The sequence below is a fragment of the Dromiciops gliroides genome, chromosome 5 (assembly GCF_019393635.1).
Source record: "Dromiciops gliroides isolate mDroGli1 chromosome 5, mDroGli1.pri, whole genome shotgun sequence".
NCBI lineage: Eukaryota > Metazoa > Chordata > Mammalia > Microbiotheria > Microbiotheriidae > Dromiciops > Dromiciops gliroides.
The window spans coordinates 191625703-191640804 of NC_057865.1; the positions used below are offsets into that span (position 1 = coordinate 191625703).

Genomic DNA, 15102 nt, shown 5'->3' on the forward strand with positions numbered 1-15102 from the left:
AGCCTCCACTATCCATCAATTTTCCTCCATTACTTTTTATTTCCATCTTTACCTATATGGTCCCATCTCCCCTCATAGGCTCCTCTACCCCCCTCCCCCACATTTCTATTATTCTTCCCTTCTCCTCGATTTCCCCATAACCTCTCCCTAGGATTTCCATCTGACTCCATCCTTCCCTCATTTCCTCTCTGACACTCCTTCATTCTTCCTAGTTACTCTTCTATCTCTCCCACACATTTCCCTAATACCCCCCAAATTTCTCCCACAGCCCTCTCTCCCACATCGCTGTATCACCCTAAACTTCTTCCCCACCTCCTCACCGTCCAAACTCTCAGTCTCTCATCTCTTCCTCGCATACCCCCATCACCCCCAAACTCCTCCCACCCCCAATTCCGCCCCCACCTCCTTACCCTCCAAACTCCTCCCACACTCCCCCATCTCACTCTTACACACCTCATCACCCACCGAACTCCTCTTATATTCTCCGTTCTCCCCCAACAAACCTCACCCCAAATTTCTCCTACGATTCCCACTTCTCCCACATCCACTCCATCGCTGCCCCCAACTCCTCCCATGTCTCCCCGACATTTTCATTTCTCCCTCACATTCCATCACCTCTAAACTCCTTCCAGATTCCCCCCTGCCGGTCCCCCTTTTTCTTTCTCTCCCCACCCCATCCTTCCCCACTCCCCTGCTCCTCGCTTCTCGCTCTCGTCTCCCTCGCTCCCCCCTTCCCGTCCCCCTCCCTCCCTCCTCCTTGCCCCCTCTCTCTGTCTCTCTCTCCTCCTTCCCTCCTCTCTCCCTCCTTCTCTTCCTCCCTTCTCCCATCCCCCCCTCTCTTGCTCCCTCCCTTCCCCTCCTCGTCCCTTTGCCTCCCGCTTTCCTGTGCGAGTCTCCGGACGCGCGGCGGAGCCCGCCCGCAGCCCGCGCCGGCCCGGGGGCCTCTCTCCGGGACACATTTTTTTTGGGGGGGTTGGGGAGCAGGATCGCATCGGAGAGAGGGCTTGGGAGGGGGGCAGCGGTCGGCCCAGAAGAGGGGCGGTAGAGCGGAGGGCGGAGGGGAGGAGAAGGAGGAGGAGGAGAAGGAGAAGGAGGAGGAGGAAGAGGAGGAGGAGGAGGAGGAGAAGGGCTCGGGCTCGGGCTCGGGCTCGGGCTCGGAGGGGGCCGGGACCCCGGGCCCGGGAAGGCAGCCGTGTCAGCGACGGTGGGCCCCGGGAGGGGCAGGCTGGGGCCAGCAGGGGCCGGGGCTCGGGGGAGGCTGCCGCGGGGCGGGGGGAGCGAGGCAAAGTGGGGAGTCAAAGGCGGGGGGCTTCCGAGGGCGGTCGATCGGCCAAGGGGGATGGGGGCCGCCCCCGCGGGGGCCCGGAGCCGCCGCCGCCGCCGCCGCGACTGAATCCGGGGCGGGGAAAGAGGGGGCCCGGGGAGCCGCCGCCGCCGCCCCCCGGAGCCTTGAGTGCCACCCCAGAGGAGCCTGTCGTCCGGAGCCAGGACCCGGTAAGAGCTGCCATGGCCGAGTTCCTAGATCCCGGTCCCGGGCCTGCTGCTCCCCCTCCCCCGCCACCCCACCCCTGCTCCCCGCACACCCCACCCCCAGTCGCTGCCGCCGGCGTCTCCTCCATTTGTTATTTTCTCCGATTAAGGTTCACCCCCCCACACCTTCCCCCCCCTCCCCCGCCCATTGCAGGCACTGCCTGTCCCGAGCCTGGGGGGGGGGGCGGGGAGAGCCGAGGTTTCGGGAAGGGGTTAGGTTGTGGGGTCCCCGAGAACGCGGGGGTGGGGCAACACAGGATGAGGGGGAGAATAGGAGATGAAAGTGAAGAGAGCTTGGAAATTTCGGGGCTACGGGAAAGGTGGGAGAATCTGGGGGGGAGGGTGAGACGGGGCCCAGAAGGGGGGTGGGGTGCAAGGGAGAACAGGGAATATAAGGAGGGAGAATAGAGGAAAGATGAAGGGGGAGAAAGGAGTCTGTAGGGTGCAGGGGTGAAGGCAGAGGAAGTTGGGGAGAAGGTGGGGTAATAGTTGGTGTATGGGGAGCTTCACGCAGGAAGATCAGCGGACTCCTCAAAAGGTTTTTTCAGGGTAGGTAGGTATAGGTGACAAATGGAAAGGAGGGGGTGTGGTAGGTGGGAAGAGGAGAGGTTAAGGATAGACTAAAGAGAGGATAGAATAAGGAAAGGAGTTCTAAAACTCTAAAAGCTGAAGAAAATCAGAGATTGGAAAGAGGGTCTCTCTCCGAGGTCAGGTGTTTTTTGGGGAGTCTTGCCTGGCTTTCATGCTCAGTCTTTTTTCAAGCGGAAAGTCTGCACCCCTTTTCCAAACACATATATTCCTAAGTAGAGGGGCACCAGAGTATGGGGGCAGGGCCTCCCCAAAACTGATCAGGAGCCAAGAGGGGTGTGGATAGGGGTCTCCATAGAGAAAGAAAAGCAGGCAGGCAGCGGGAAGACTCATCAGCAAGTAGAGTAGCTCAAGCAAATTGGGCCTTCAGGTATTCAGCCTGTTCTTCCCAGCCCCCAATTCCTCAAAGTGCCATCCTCTACCCTCCAGCCACGGTGCAGAGCTGCTTCTATACCACAGCTTTTAGCTCTAAAGACCCTTAAGGGACTCATTCCTAATAAGGCCAGACACCTTATAAACCTCTTTCCCTGGAAGGCAGGAGTTGGGGGTGGGCCCAGTGACTTCTTGTTTATGGCAACTCTGGGAGTATTGGCAGCTAAGCTCCTAGATGAACCCCTGGGGCCTGCTCTCAGTGGGACTCCACTGTTGAGTTTCCATGGCAGTGGCTCCTCTGGCTGAATTTCTCATTTGGTCCAATGGGGTGGTCATGTTTGTGGGAGAGACTTGGTTGGACAACCTTGTTGGCTTTATCCCTTAGGGTCCTATAATCCCACAAACACCTACCAAGTAAGGCTAGCCTAATTTTGTTCTGGCTCTTAGGTTGGGCCTCTCCATCTTGGGTAAGGTCTCCACAGGAAGCATGGACATTCTACATGTTCCTCCTCTAAAGCACAGTGTATTGACAGCAGATACCCATTTTCTGTCACTTAAGGAACTTCTCCAAGAGTTCCACACTGCTCTCCCTCCATTTTCTCATATACTAACCCTCCCTTATCTCATATATCTCTCTACCTCTTTCTAGGCCAACTCCCTTAGTAGTCCCTCTACCTCATTGACTCCATATCTCATTGACTCCATAGTGATGGCCTTACTTTTTCCACCTTTGCCAGGTGAGAAATGTCTCTTGGGAGAGCAACAGGAAGTGAGTCGCTAGGGTTATTTGTAGGTCAAAAAGCCCTGGTCAATGTTTGGTCTTCACATAGAGGTCATGTTGTCATTGGAAGGTTGCTCCAAGTGTTGGTTTAAGTTATGACTCCTATACAGTCTGTCAGAGCAATGGATTTTAGGCCAGGAGTCCTTAAACTCTCCTAGGCTGATACCTGGCTTGATTCTATATCTTTGAACCCCTTTCCACATTGATTCCTCAGGTTTTCCTGTTCCCCTTTCAAAGTTTCTTTGCCTCTGCTCATTTCTCTGTGATGCCCCTTCTCTGGCCGTACTCCTTCACCCTCTGAATGTCTCTCCCCTCTCTCTGCCCAGGTGACAATCTGCTAAGGAAGAGAAGATGGCTCTATTTGGTGCTTTAAAAAAAAAAAAAAGAGGCCCCTACCACCCATCATCCAACGAAAGAACCTTTTGGGTGCCCCAGTCAGGCTATAATGTTTCTCTTTAGTGATTTATTTTCCTTTTCAAGTCAGCCCTTGGTATTTTCTCACTTTGGTTTTTATTTGTATAAACACATCAGGGATAAGGACACACACTGGTGATACCTCTACCTGATTTGGGGAAGTCAGGGAATAAGAGGTTCTGATAGTAGTAGGTCATGAACAAAAAAATGCCAACAGAAAGATGGGAACATCTAGAGACTGGAGCTACATTTGGCAAAGACAAGATGAACACCTTCATCTTTGTGGTGTTTTGGGGTTTGAAATATTCTTTCCCCCACCTTGTTGTATCTGATTTATATTTTTCAGGTTAATACATAATGTTTTGAAAAATGAAATTAGACAACCTCTAAACACTAATTGGCAGAGTGCAGGTGAGGAAGGTATAATCTAGTGGCCAAAACATCAGATGATGGTGTTATGTGACCTTGGGCAAGTCATAGATCCTTTCCTAGGCCTCTTTCCCCAACTGTAAAATGAAATGAATCAACTCCACTCATCCCAGTTTGAGTGAAACTGAGTGAAAGAGTGAAAGTGCTGTGTCCTTTGGGCCAGGATACAATGGGAGCTTAAAGATATTGTTAACATTGTCCTAAAACCTTGGCTTGGGGTAACAACTTTGTCCCCCTTCAGAGGGGTCAGCAACTTGATGGAAAGGAAAATAACTAATTTCACTACATTCAGGAAGGCTTCCTGCCCATTTCCTTCAGGCAGTGGGCCTGAAGGTCAGTGACATAGTGCATCCATTCTAAAATCCTGTACTTTGAATGACAGGAGGATAACTGACATTTATACCACATCTTACTATTTTTAAGTATTTTTCATAAGCCTTTGAGGCAGATGGTACAAGTCTTGATATTATGATGCTCATTTTGCAGATGAAGAAAATGAGGCTAGGAGAGGTTAAGTACTCATGGTCACATAGCTAGTAAGTGATAGCATAGGAATACTGGGAGAAATGGGATGATCTTGTAAGACAGTCTAATGGGGGAGATAGGCTACACACATTTAGGGGAAGAAATAGAACTAAAAAAGGCTTTGTTCTTGGTTATGAGATTTGGAACTGGAAGAGACTAGAGCAATTGAGACCAACATTTACAGATGAGGAAACTGAGGCAGAGGTTGAGACTTGCTAGGTTCACACCAGCTAGTTGTGTCTGAAGTAGGTGGAAAGGTATGATCTACTATTTTTATGGATATTCAGGCTTATTCTGACTCCTCAATTAAAAACATGCACTACTGGCCAATTTCATGAGGGGAACTCAGCAGTGGAGAATATATTCATGGTCTGATAAAATGTAATATGATGATATAAGGGTGTGAGACCTCAGATCAGGGTCTGGGTCTATGAATACCTAGCAGGGGTATGCTCACCAAAGATCCATCCATCCCTGCCCCTTTCCCCCCAATCAAGTTCATTCTGTTTTATTTTGGGAATATTAAGGGTCTAGAGTTGAATTGTTTCTAGAAACTCTCTTTGGGATTCCATCGGGCTCCATCCTCCCCCCACCCCCCCAACCAGCATTATCCCTTCATATCCCTACTTACTAGTTTCCTTCACATTCCTTTAGCCAGGTCAGTCCTACGGACCGGGGTTTCCTGCCTCAGTTGTCTCCTTGGTGATGGGATAACTGATAGCATCATGTCTCCCCCACTTATAGGCAGGCTATGGTTTGGTCCCTTTGTCCCATTTCATCATGTCCATCCATCAGGGTCTCTGATTATGGTGCTGGGTTCCAACCATCTTGTAAATCCCAACTGTTTGGTGCTTCAGCAGTGGACAATTTTAAGAGGTTCCCAGTGACTTTATTTATGAAGTGCAAGGATGCTCACAGCACTGGGCATACACGTCCCAGTTCATCTTTTACCCCAAACAGCTACCATTTGTATGAAGCCCAAGCAGTCCTTTTTAAGACAAATAAGATTTGGTCGTGGTCAGGCCAGCTGGGTTCCCCCTCCAAATCCAGCTCTTGTTTTGGTGGTTTTGATGGCTTCTTTTTCCTATGTCTGGCAGGCCCTGCTTTTTGGAGATTCTAGGAGCGTTCTCATTCTGAGGCTTCAGCCTTAGGTGCCTCCACCTGAACCCTGGGAGGGCCTGCTTCCTGCTCAGGCCTAAACTGTGGGGAAGTTGGGGGTAAAACAGCCATTTATGTATTCAGCCGCCCAGGCAGAGGAGAATGGGGCCTCCACAGCCTGAAGAATGAAGACTCGACAGAACAAAGATTCAGTGAGTGACAGCTGAACCAGGGCTGTAGAAGTAAAGGAACTATGAGGCATCAGAGTTTAGGGGTCAGGGAGGAAGGTCTGGGACTATGGGGATAAGGTAAGGGCAGAGGCAAGGAATTTAACCTGGGCCCTCCTCTCCCTAAGATGTCAATGAGGAGTGGACGGAAGAAAGAGGCCCCTGGGCCAAGGGAAGAGCTGAGATTGAGGGGCCGGGCCTCCCCTGGTGGGGTCAGTACCTCCAGCAGTGATGGCAAAGCTGAGAAATCCAGGCAGACTGCCAAGGTATTCTGTCCTTGGGGCCCTTCTTACTGAGGGGGGGGTGGGGGAGGTGTTCCTTTCTGGCAAAGGGGAGGAGTCAGAGCATGGGACTTGTAAGGTATAGCACAGAAAGGGAATTATGGGGTCTGAGAAGTCTCTCTTCAACAGAAGGCCCGAGCAGAGGAGTGCTCCACCCCAAAAACCAGCAAGCAGGGTCGTAATGAGGAGATCTCTGAGAGTGAAGGCGAGGAGACCAGTGCACCTAAGAAGACCAAAACTGAGGTAGGGGTCCACCTGCCATCCTTTCCTCCATTATCTAACCCTAGCTAGACTTCCTTTCTCTCCTTGGTCCTTTCTGGTTCTCATAAGGAACAGTCCACAAAATTTAATCCAACAAATATTTATTAAATCCTTCTGTGTGCCAGGCACACAATGCCACAAACAAAAGTCCCTGCCTTTTTGCAGCATGGGTAGAGGAACACATTTGTAGAAAGTGTAGTACAATGAAGATGGGGGATGGGGAAGCATAAACCGGTGTCAGAATGGAATCTCACAGTAGATAGCTTCTCAGAGGAAGAAATGAGAAACAAATACATTGCAGGGATTGGGAACACAGTGATTTAATGTATAGAGGTAGAAGATGGGGACCAAAAGGTAACCCAGATAGCAACCATTAACCTCTAGAGCCCGGCTTGTTCTTCAGGTCCTAATTCTTTCCTTTGGAGGGTTAGGGTTTTAAAATTGGAAAGCCTCACTATGAGAAAAAAAGATATTTTAAAAAGGGATCTTTTAAACTTAGGGGGATGGTGTTGGGATGCCAGACTGAAGAAGCGATCACAAATCAACATTTTTATTATTTGCCTACTGTGTCACACCCTGTATTAGGAATACAACGAACAGTCCTTATTTTCAAGGGGCTTATGTTACACAAGTATATATTGGATAATGTAATTAAATACAAGGTAATTTGGAAGGATAGGCACTAGCACCAGCAGTTGGATCAGGAGAGGCTTCATGTTGAAGGTTTGATTCTATGAGATAGAAATGAGGAGGGAGTGCTTACCAGTGCAGAGAGAACAGCCAGTGTAAAGATAAAGGAACAGGGAAAGGAATAAGCCTTTATATGGTCTACTATGTACCAAGCACTTTTACAAATATCTCATTTGATCCTTATAACAACTCTGAGAGGCAGGTACTACTACTATCTCTATTTTATACTTGAAACTGAAGCAGGCAGAAGTGAAGTGACTTGCCCAGGGTCACAGTGTGGAGGCTACATTTGAACTCAGGTTGTTGACTCCAGGCCCAGTGCTGTCTTGGTGAGACACAGCCAGGAGATGGGGTGTCATATAATGAGGAAAAGAAGCCAGCTGGGTTAAATCTAAGAGAGTAGGAATAATGTCCAAAGAGGTTAAGGCCAGGTGGTGAAGTGCTTTAAAAAATAAATGGACCTCTAATCCTAGAGGAAATAGTAAGGCACTAGAGTGTACTGAGTAGAGAGTGACATGGTTGGATCTAAGATGAAGGAAAATTACTTTGGAAAGGAAAAGGATTTCAGGGACCTGGGCCATACTGACGCAAGAAAGACTGAAGTGGGTAAAGAAATAGAAGGGAATTAATATATATAATAAAAAGCCAGAGTGGATATAGCATGGGGGGGGGGACTTGAGAGAAGGCAACCGAAGGACAGTTGATATGGGGTAACCACTTCCTTTCCTAGCAGGAGCTCCCACGGCCACAGTCACCCTCTGATCTAGATAGCCTGGATGGTCGGAGTTTGAATGATGATGCCAGCAGTGACCCAAGGGACATTGACCAGGACAACAGAAGCACATCCCCTAGCATCTACAGCCCTGGAAGTGTGGAAAATGATTCTGACTCATCTTCTGGCTTATCCCAGGGTCCTGCCCACCCTTACCATCCACCCCCACTCTTTCCACCCTCTCCTCTACCCCCAGATAGCAATCCCCGCCCTCCAGAGCCTGGCTTTGAACCTCATTCCTCAGTGCCGGCCACTGACTACCACTCTACCATGGAGCCCCCAGGTCCTCGGATGTTCCAGGCCCCACCTGGACCCCCACCTCATTCACAGCTCTATTCTGGGGGATCTGGGGCGGGCATCTTGTCTGGGCCCCCATTAGGTCCAAAGGGGGGAGGGGCTGCCCCCCCAGTGGGGCCTCCTAGTGGAGCTAAGCAACATCCTCCACCCACTACCCCCATTTCCCTATCAGGCCCTGGAGCTGGTGGACCACCTCCTAAGCCACCTCCCACCCCAGGTGGGGTGGGTAACCCACCTCCAGCTCCTCCAGCCCCATTTCCCCATGTGGCACCCAACCTTCCCCCTCCACCTGCCCTTCGGCCTCTCAATAATGCCCCTGCCTCATCTCCTGGCCTTGGGGTCCAGCCGCTGCCCGGGCACCTCCCATCCCCCCATGCCATGGGGCAAGGCATGGGCGGACTACCCCCTGGCCCTGATAAAGGCACTAGCCTGGCCCCCTCACCTCATCCCATCCCTCCAGTCTCTTCCTCCGCCCCTGCTCCCCCCTTGAGGTATCCTTATGCCTCGTCTTGCAGCTCAGCTGCCTCTTCTTCCAGTTCCTCCTCTTCCTCTTCGGGCCCCCAGTACCCGGCCTCCCAAGCGCTGCCCAGTTACCCGCATTCCTTCCCGCCACCCACGAGCCTCTCGGTGTCCAGCCAGCCCCCCAAGTACACCCAGCCATCCCTACCCTCCCAGGCTGTGTGGAGCCAGGGGCCCCCTCCGCCCCCCTACGGCCGACTCCTGGCCAACAGCGGCAACGCGCACCCGGCCTCCTTCCCCGCTTCCAGCTCGGGTCAGGCCGGCGGCCACCCCCCGGGCCACCATCACCACCAGCAGCAGCCGCAGGGCCCGCCGCCGCCGCCGCCTCCGCCCCCCCAGCAGCAACAGGCCCCGCAGCAGCAGCAGCAGCACCCGCCGGGGGGCACCTCGGCCTCGGCCGCCCCCGGGCCCTACCCGCACGGCCTGGAGGGCGGCAACCACCACGGCCACCCTTACTCGCTGTCGCCGTCCCTGGGCCCCCTGCGGCCCTTCGCGCCCGGGCCGGCGCACCTGCCCCAGCCCCACAGCCAGGGCCCGGGCCCCTACGGCAGCCAGACGGGCCCGGGCGGTGGCGCCGCCGTCACGGCCGCCCCGTCCTCGTCTTCCTCCTCGTCCTCGTCCTCGTCGCAGGGGCCCTACCCGTGCTCCCACGCATCGCCCTCCCAGGGTCCTGCCGGGGCCGCCCCGTACGCCTTCCCTCCGGTCACTTCGGCCTCGGCCACGCTCTCCACGGTCATCGCCACCGTGGCCTCCTCCCCGGCTGCCTACAAGACAGCCTCACCGCCCGGCCCGCCAGCCTACGCGAAGCGGGCCCCGTCCCCGGGCGCCTACAAGACCACCACGCCGCCGGGCTACAAGCCGAGCTCTCCCCCGGCCTTCCGCACGGGGACCCCGCCGGGCTACCGCGGGGCCTCGCCTCCCGCCGGCCCCGGGGCCTTCAAGCCGGGTTCCCCAGCCGTGGGCCCTCCGGGTCTGCCCGCGCTGCCCCCAGGCCCGGGCGCAGCCTCGGCCGCCGGGCCCCCACTCAGCGTGGCCCAGATCAAGCAGGAGCCGGCCGAAGAGTACGAGGCCCCCGAGAGTCCCGCGCCCCCCACCCGCAGCCCCTCGCCCGCACCCAAGGTGGTGGACGTGCCCAGCCACGCCAGCCAGTCGGCCCGGTGAGCGGCGGGGGCGGGGGCCGCAGCCGGCCCGGAGGTGGGGGGAGACGGGAGGTCTGATGGGGGGAGGGACGTCCTGTACAGTGCTTGGGGGGGGGGGGGCTGAGCCGCGCGCGTGCGCGCCTCCCCGCCGCCGAACAGGTTCAACAAGCACCTGGACCGCGGCTTCAACTCGTGCGCGCGCAGCGACCTGTACTTCGTGCCGCTCGAAGGCTCCAAGCTTGCCAAGAAGCGCGCGGACCTGGTGGAGAAAGTGCGGCGCGAGGCCGAGCAGCGGGCGCGCGAGGAGAAGGAGCGGGAGCGGGAGCGGGAGCGCGAGAAGGAGCGCGAGCGCGAAAAGGAGCGCGAGCTCGAACGCAGCGTGGTCAGTGGCTCACGCCCGCCGAGGGCTCCCTTCTTCCCTCCCTTCCTTGCGCGAGGGTGGGGGTGGGGGTGGGGGTGTGCTGGAGGAGAGCGCCTCAGTCACAGCTCCACCTTCAGGAGCGGAGGAATCATTGCAGCTCGGGAGATGGGATGCCTAGTACTACGTAGATGTGGAGGAACTCTTCTATCTTGGGGGTGGGTTGTACCTGACAGTCTGTGCGCAGTAGCAGTGACATTCCTAGGATAATAGCAGTAATGATAGCTAGTACTTATGTACCTTTGCACATATCAACTCATTTGTTCCTCAACGACCTTGTAAGGTGGGTATTATTCCCATACTAAGGCAGAGGGTAAGGTACCACATCCAGGGTCACATGGCAAGTAAATGTCTGAGGCAGAACACCGCTCAGACTGGACTCCAAGGTCTGCGCTCTATCTATTGTCCCACTTAACTGTCCCTAATAAGTTATACATAGAGCACATTTCTCCCAACAATGCCCTGAAGTAGGCCGGACTGGTATTACTATCAGCCCCAAGTGACACATGAGAGAATTGGCCACAGCAGCACATCTTCCCTGACTGCTCTTGATGGCATAAGCTAACTTCATACACCCTTACTAGGACCGTCATTTCTAGGGAGGGAGCTGGAGAAAGTCATCTCCTTCCCAGAAAGAGTGGGTAGCCCCCGTGTCCCTCCCTCACCTTGTTTCCTTATGATCTCCCCATACAGAAGCTGGTTCAGGAGGGCCGTGCCCCAGTGGAGTGCCCATCCTTGGGCCCTGTGCCCCACCGCCCACCATTCGAGCCTGGCAGTGCAGTGGCCACAGTGCCCCCTTACCTGGGGCCTGACACTCCCGCCCTCCGCACTCTCAGCGAGTACGCCCGGCCCCATGTCATGTCTCCTGGTAATCGCAACCACCCTTTCTATGTGCCCCTGGGAGCGGTGGACCCAGGGCTCTTGGGCTATAACGTCCCAGCCCTCTACAGCAGCGATCCAGCCGCTCGGGAACGAGAGAGGGAAGCCCGGGAACGCGACCTTCGAGACCGTCTCAAGCCTGGCTTTGAGGTGAAGCCTGGAGAGTTGGAACCCCTGCATGGGGTCCCTGGGCCAGGCTTGGATCCCTTCCCACGGCATGGGGGTCTGGCCTTGCAGCCGGCCCCACCTGGCCTGCACCCCTTCCCCTTCCACCCGGGCCTAGGGCCCCTAGAGCGAGAGCGTCTGGCCCTGGCCGCCGGGCCGGCCCTTCGGCCGGACATGTCATATGCAGAGCGGCTAGCGGCAGAAAGGCAGCACGCGGAGAGGGTGGCGGCCCTAGGCAATGACCCCCTGGCCCGGCTGCAGATGCTCAATGTGACTCCCCATCACCACCAGCACTCCCACATCCACTCCCACCTTCATCTGCACCAGCAGGATGCCATCCATGCAGGTGAGGACATTGCTCCATCGATTTTGGCCTCTCTTCCCCTATCTCGCCTGGGCTGTGAATGTCTCTAAGCCTCCTCAACCCTTTCCCATCAGGTTCCTTCTCCTTGTTTTCTCCCACCTTGTGACCCTCCATGTCTAGTTCCCAGCCTATTCCTCCGGCCTCACTGTACTTCCCCTATCATACTTCCCAATAGTTTATTCTGTCAATCCTCCCATATTCTGCCTCTACTGTAAGGACAATTCCATACAAGAGTTTCACTTACCCACTTTTGTAAGCTCAGCACATCCCATTGCTTGTGGGAACTCAACTTTTCTTAATTTCCCTTTTGTTTGTTTGGTGGTTTTTTGGGGGGCTGGGCAATGAGGGTTAAGTGACTTGCCCAAGGTCACACAGCTACTATGGGTCAAATGTCTGAGGCCAGATTTTAATTCAGGTCCTCCTGAATCCAGGGCCGGTGCTTTATCCACTGCATCACCTAGCTGCCCCCTTTTATTGATATACTTCTATTTTTATAAGTCTTCCAAATACCGCCCCCCCCCCAACCCTCCCTTATAACAAAGAATGCCATAAAGCAAAACAAATCAGTCAATACATTGGCCACAACTATAGGCCTTATTCAAATTTGGATTCCATGATTCTCTCTTCTGAGACTCTGGAAGCATACCTTCTAGATTTATATAATTTACTCTGAAGTGATTATTCTTAATCCCTACTGTTTCTTCCCAGTCCATTCTCCTTCCTATCCATTAGTCGACAGGCTTTGATCAGACACCCACTGTATAGCAAACTGGGGATACAGAAGCAAAAGCAGACAGTCTCTGTCCCTGGAGAACACCAGAAGACCTTCCCCCCAGGTCCCTGCTCTCCCTCCCTTTCCCAAGATTGTCAGTGCTTCTAGGGGAAAGCCCTTGTACTGTAGTGGTTGGGGTCATAGAGAAGAGTGGGATTTACATTTCCTTAGTCTCCTGTGTCCTGGCATGCAGCCTGTGACCCTGCCCAGCCCCTCACTCCCTCCAACCTGTCCACTGCCTGTAAACTTGGTTCTAGACTTTGTCCTGCCCAAGTCTCTTCTCCTCTCTTACCTGATTGATTCCCATCTCCTTTTATTAATGCCTCCAGCTCAAGTTTTCTCTCCCTTTCCTCAAACACACCTGCAAGTTTTGCTTTCCTGACCCCCTTATTCATACACCTCCTCTTCTAGTTAGTTGTCTTTTATTTTTTCAAGCCTCAACCCTTCCCTTCTAGCATTACACCCCACCCCACCCCTCCTTGTATTTGTGGACTTCATTTGGCTCAGTGTCTTTGCCCCTCCCCCCTCTCTGTGCCTCCAGCCTCTGCCTCAGTGCACCCTCTTATCGACCCTCTGGCTTCAGGGTCCCATCTTACTCGGATCCCCTACCCAGCTGGGACCCTCCCTAACCCCCTCCTGCCTCACCCCCTGCATGAGAATGAGGTTCTCCGTCACCAGCTCTTTGGTAAGGATGGGGGATGAGGAACATAAAGGAGGGAACTGGGGCAGGACAGGGGAGGGAAGCAGAAATGCCTGGAGAAGATGGGGGTCTTGGTTGAGGCGGGCCAGCTGACCTGTGTTCCCTGTGTTTTCCCTCCGGCTCTCTCCTCTCTAGCCACCCCTTATCGGGACCTGCCAGCCTCACTCTCAGCTCCTATGTCAGCAGCCCATCAGCTGCAGGCCATGCATGCCCAGTCTGCTGAGTTGCAGCGCCTGGCCCTGGAGCAGCAGCAGTGGCTACATGCGCACCACCCCCTGCACAGCGTCCCGTTGCCTGCCCAAGAGGACTACTACAGGTACACAGTGGGAAGCCAGCAGGAGCTGGGGGCTGGGACTGGGGCTCCCTCTGAAGTCATACAGGTGTTTTTAAGGTGCTCACTATCTCCCAGAAACTGTACTAAGCATGGGACCCAAAGAGAGGCAAAACCAGCCTTTAACCCCACAGGCAGTCACATTCATATTGTTTGTGCATACAAGTATAGACCCGAGGCCCTCAGGTGTTACATCTATCCCAGCAAAAGGTCTAATGTGAATGAAACTACTGGTCCTCACCAGAGCCGCCAGGCCTGTCATTCTCCGCCCCTCAACACCTCCCACCCGGCCGGGGGTAACACATTGTCCTCTCTGTTTCTCCCGTTCCTTGTCTCTCCCATTTCAGTCATCTGAAGAAGGAAAACGACAAGCCTCTGTAGAGCACCAGCTGTATACCCTTGTGATGGGACCAGCGGGAGGGGAGGAGAACCTTCTCTGGCAGAGCCAGGCAGTGCCAGAGCCCCCTCCGAGGAAAATGAAGAGGCCCAGCCCAGAGCGAAGAGAAGAGAGAAGGAGGGGGGGTGGCGCTGGATGAGGCAGGGGGTAGCGTGGGGCGATGTGTGGTGAGAGGCAAAAGCGCACAGCGGCACGGGCCGGGATTCCCCTTTCTCGTTTCTCCTGCCCCTCCCAGACTTCTGGGGGGAGCAAGTGCCCCCCCCTTCCTTGGTGTGATTATTTCATCTGTTAGATGTGGCTGTTTTGCGTAGCATCGTGTGCTGCCCCCGCCCCTCTCCCCAACCTGTGTGCGGCGCGCCTCCCCTATTGTATACCCCCCACAATTCCTCCCCCACATTAATAATTTATATATATATAAATATCTATATGCCACTCTTTAAAAAAAAGGCCCCAACCAAAACCAAACAACAACAAAAAAATCCTCACAACCCCCCAGGATGACTAAGGCTGGTTATTTGAGGGTGCGGGGGTAGGGTGACTGACTGTCAGGTGGGAGGAGACTGGACGTCTGGACGGCTCTGGAGGTGGGACTCGTGGGGAAGGGGTGGCCTTGCTAGGTTCTTTCCTCCCCCAAAACAAACCAAAAGTCACTTGGAAAGCTCTTGCTACCTGCCTGGGAGGGCAGAAGGGACCGGGGAGGATAATGAGGTCAGCAGGAGTCCCGGGCTGGTTGGAGGTCCTCAGGTGACCACTGGCTCTCCCTTCTGCCCTTCTCAAAAATAGAGAGTGAATGCTAGCACCGCTGGTTTACAGCTCAGGAAATGTGCCCTGAGAAGGTCAGTGGTCCCTGACCTTGACCGTGCCTGTATTCCCACACCACTGAGGACCCCGGGGAGGGGGGAGGGGTCGGTCTTTCCCAGCAGAGAAGCATCGAGGCGGGCTGGAATGGGAGCGGGGGAAGGGCGCTGAAACCCCAAGCAAGGTCCATAGCAAAAGCTCCGCTAGCGCTGGAGTAAAGGGAGTTAGGAAGTGCTTTCTAAAGCGCCACTCGCGGAATAGTCACCCGGAAATTATCAGTTTTCCTGGAGCTAGGGGCTCCTAGACTGAGTCCAGGAGAGAAGAGCACTCGTTTCCAAGCCCAGAAAGATTACAG

The 15102-nt window shown here is 54.5% G+C and overlaps 1 protein-coding gene across 3 annotated transcripts; it reads left to right on the plus strand.

The window, feature by feature from the left end:
• Positions 1-1345: 1345 nt before the first annotated feature.
• On the plus strand, positions 1346-14447 carry ATN1 (atrophin 1). Of its 3 annotated transcripts, none has more exons than XM_043964949.1 (10): positions 1346-1494; positions 5882-5949; positions 6093-6230; positions 6375-6488; positions 7927-9941; positions 10083-10305; positions 11035-11731; positions 13063-13206; positions 13357-13537; positions 13900-14447. In XM_043964949.1, the coding sequence occupies exons 2-10, from the start codon at positions 5923-5925 to the stop codon at positions 13931-13933; spliced, it is 3573 nt and encodes a 1190-aa protein (XP_043820884.1). In that variant the 5' UTR covers positions 1346-1494; positions 5882-5922; the 3' UTR covers positions 13934-14447. The 3 variants fall into 3 exon arrangements, with proteins under 3 accessions (XP_043820884.1, XP_043820883.1, XP_043820885.1); XM_043964948.1 differs by having other exon boundaries at positions 1348-1494; positions 5737-5949; XM_043964950.1 differs by having other exon boundaries at positions 1348-1494; positions 5737-5949; positions 7930-9941.
• The last annotated feature ends 655 nt before the right edge of the window (positions 14448-15102 follow it).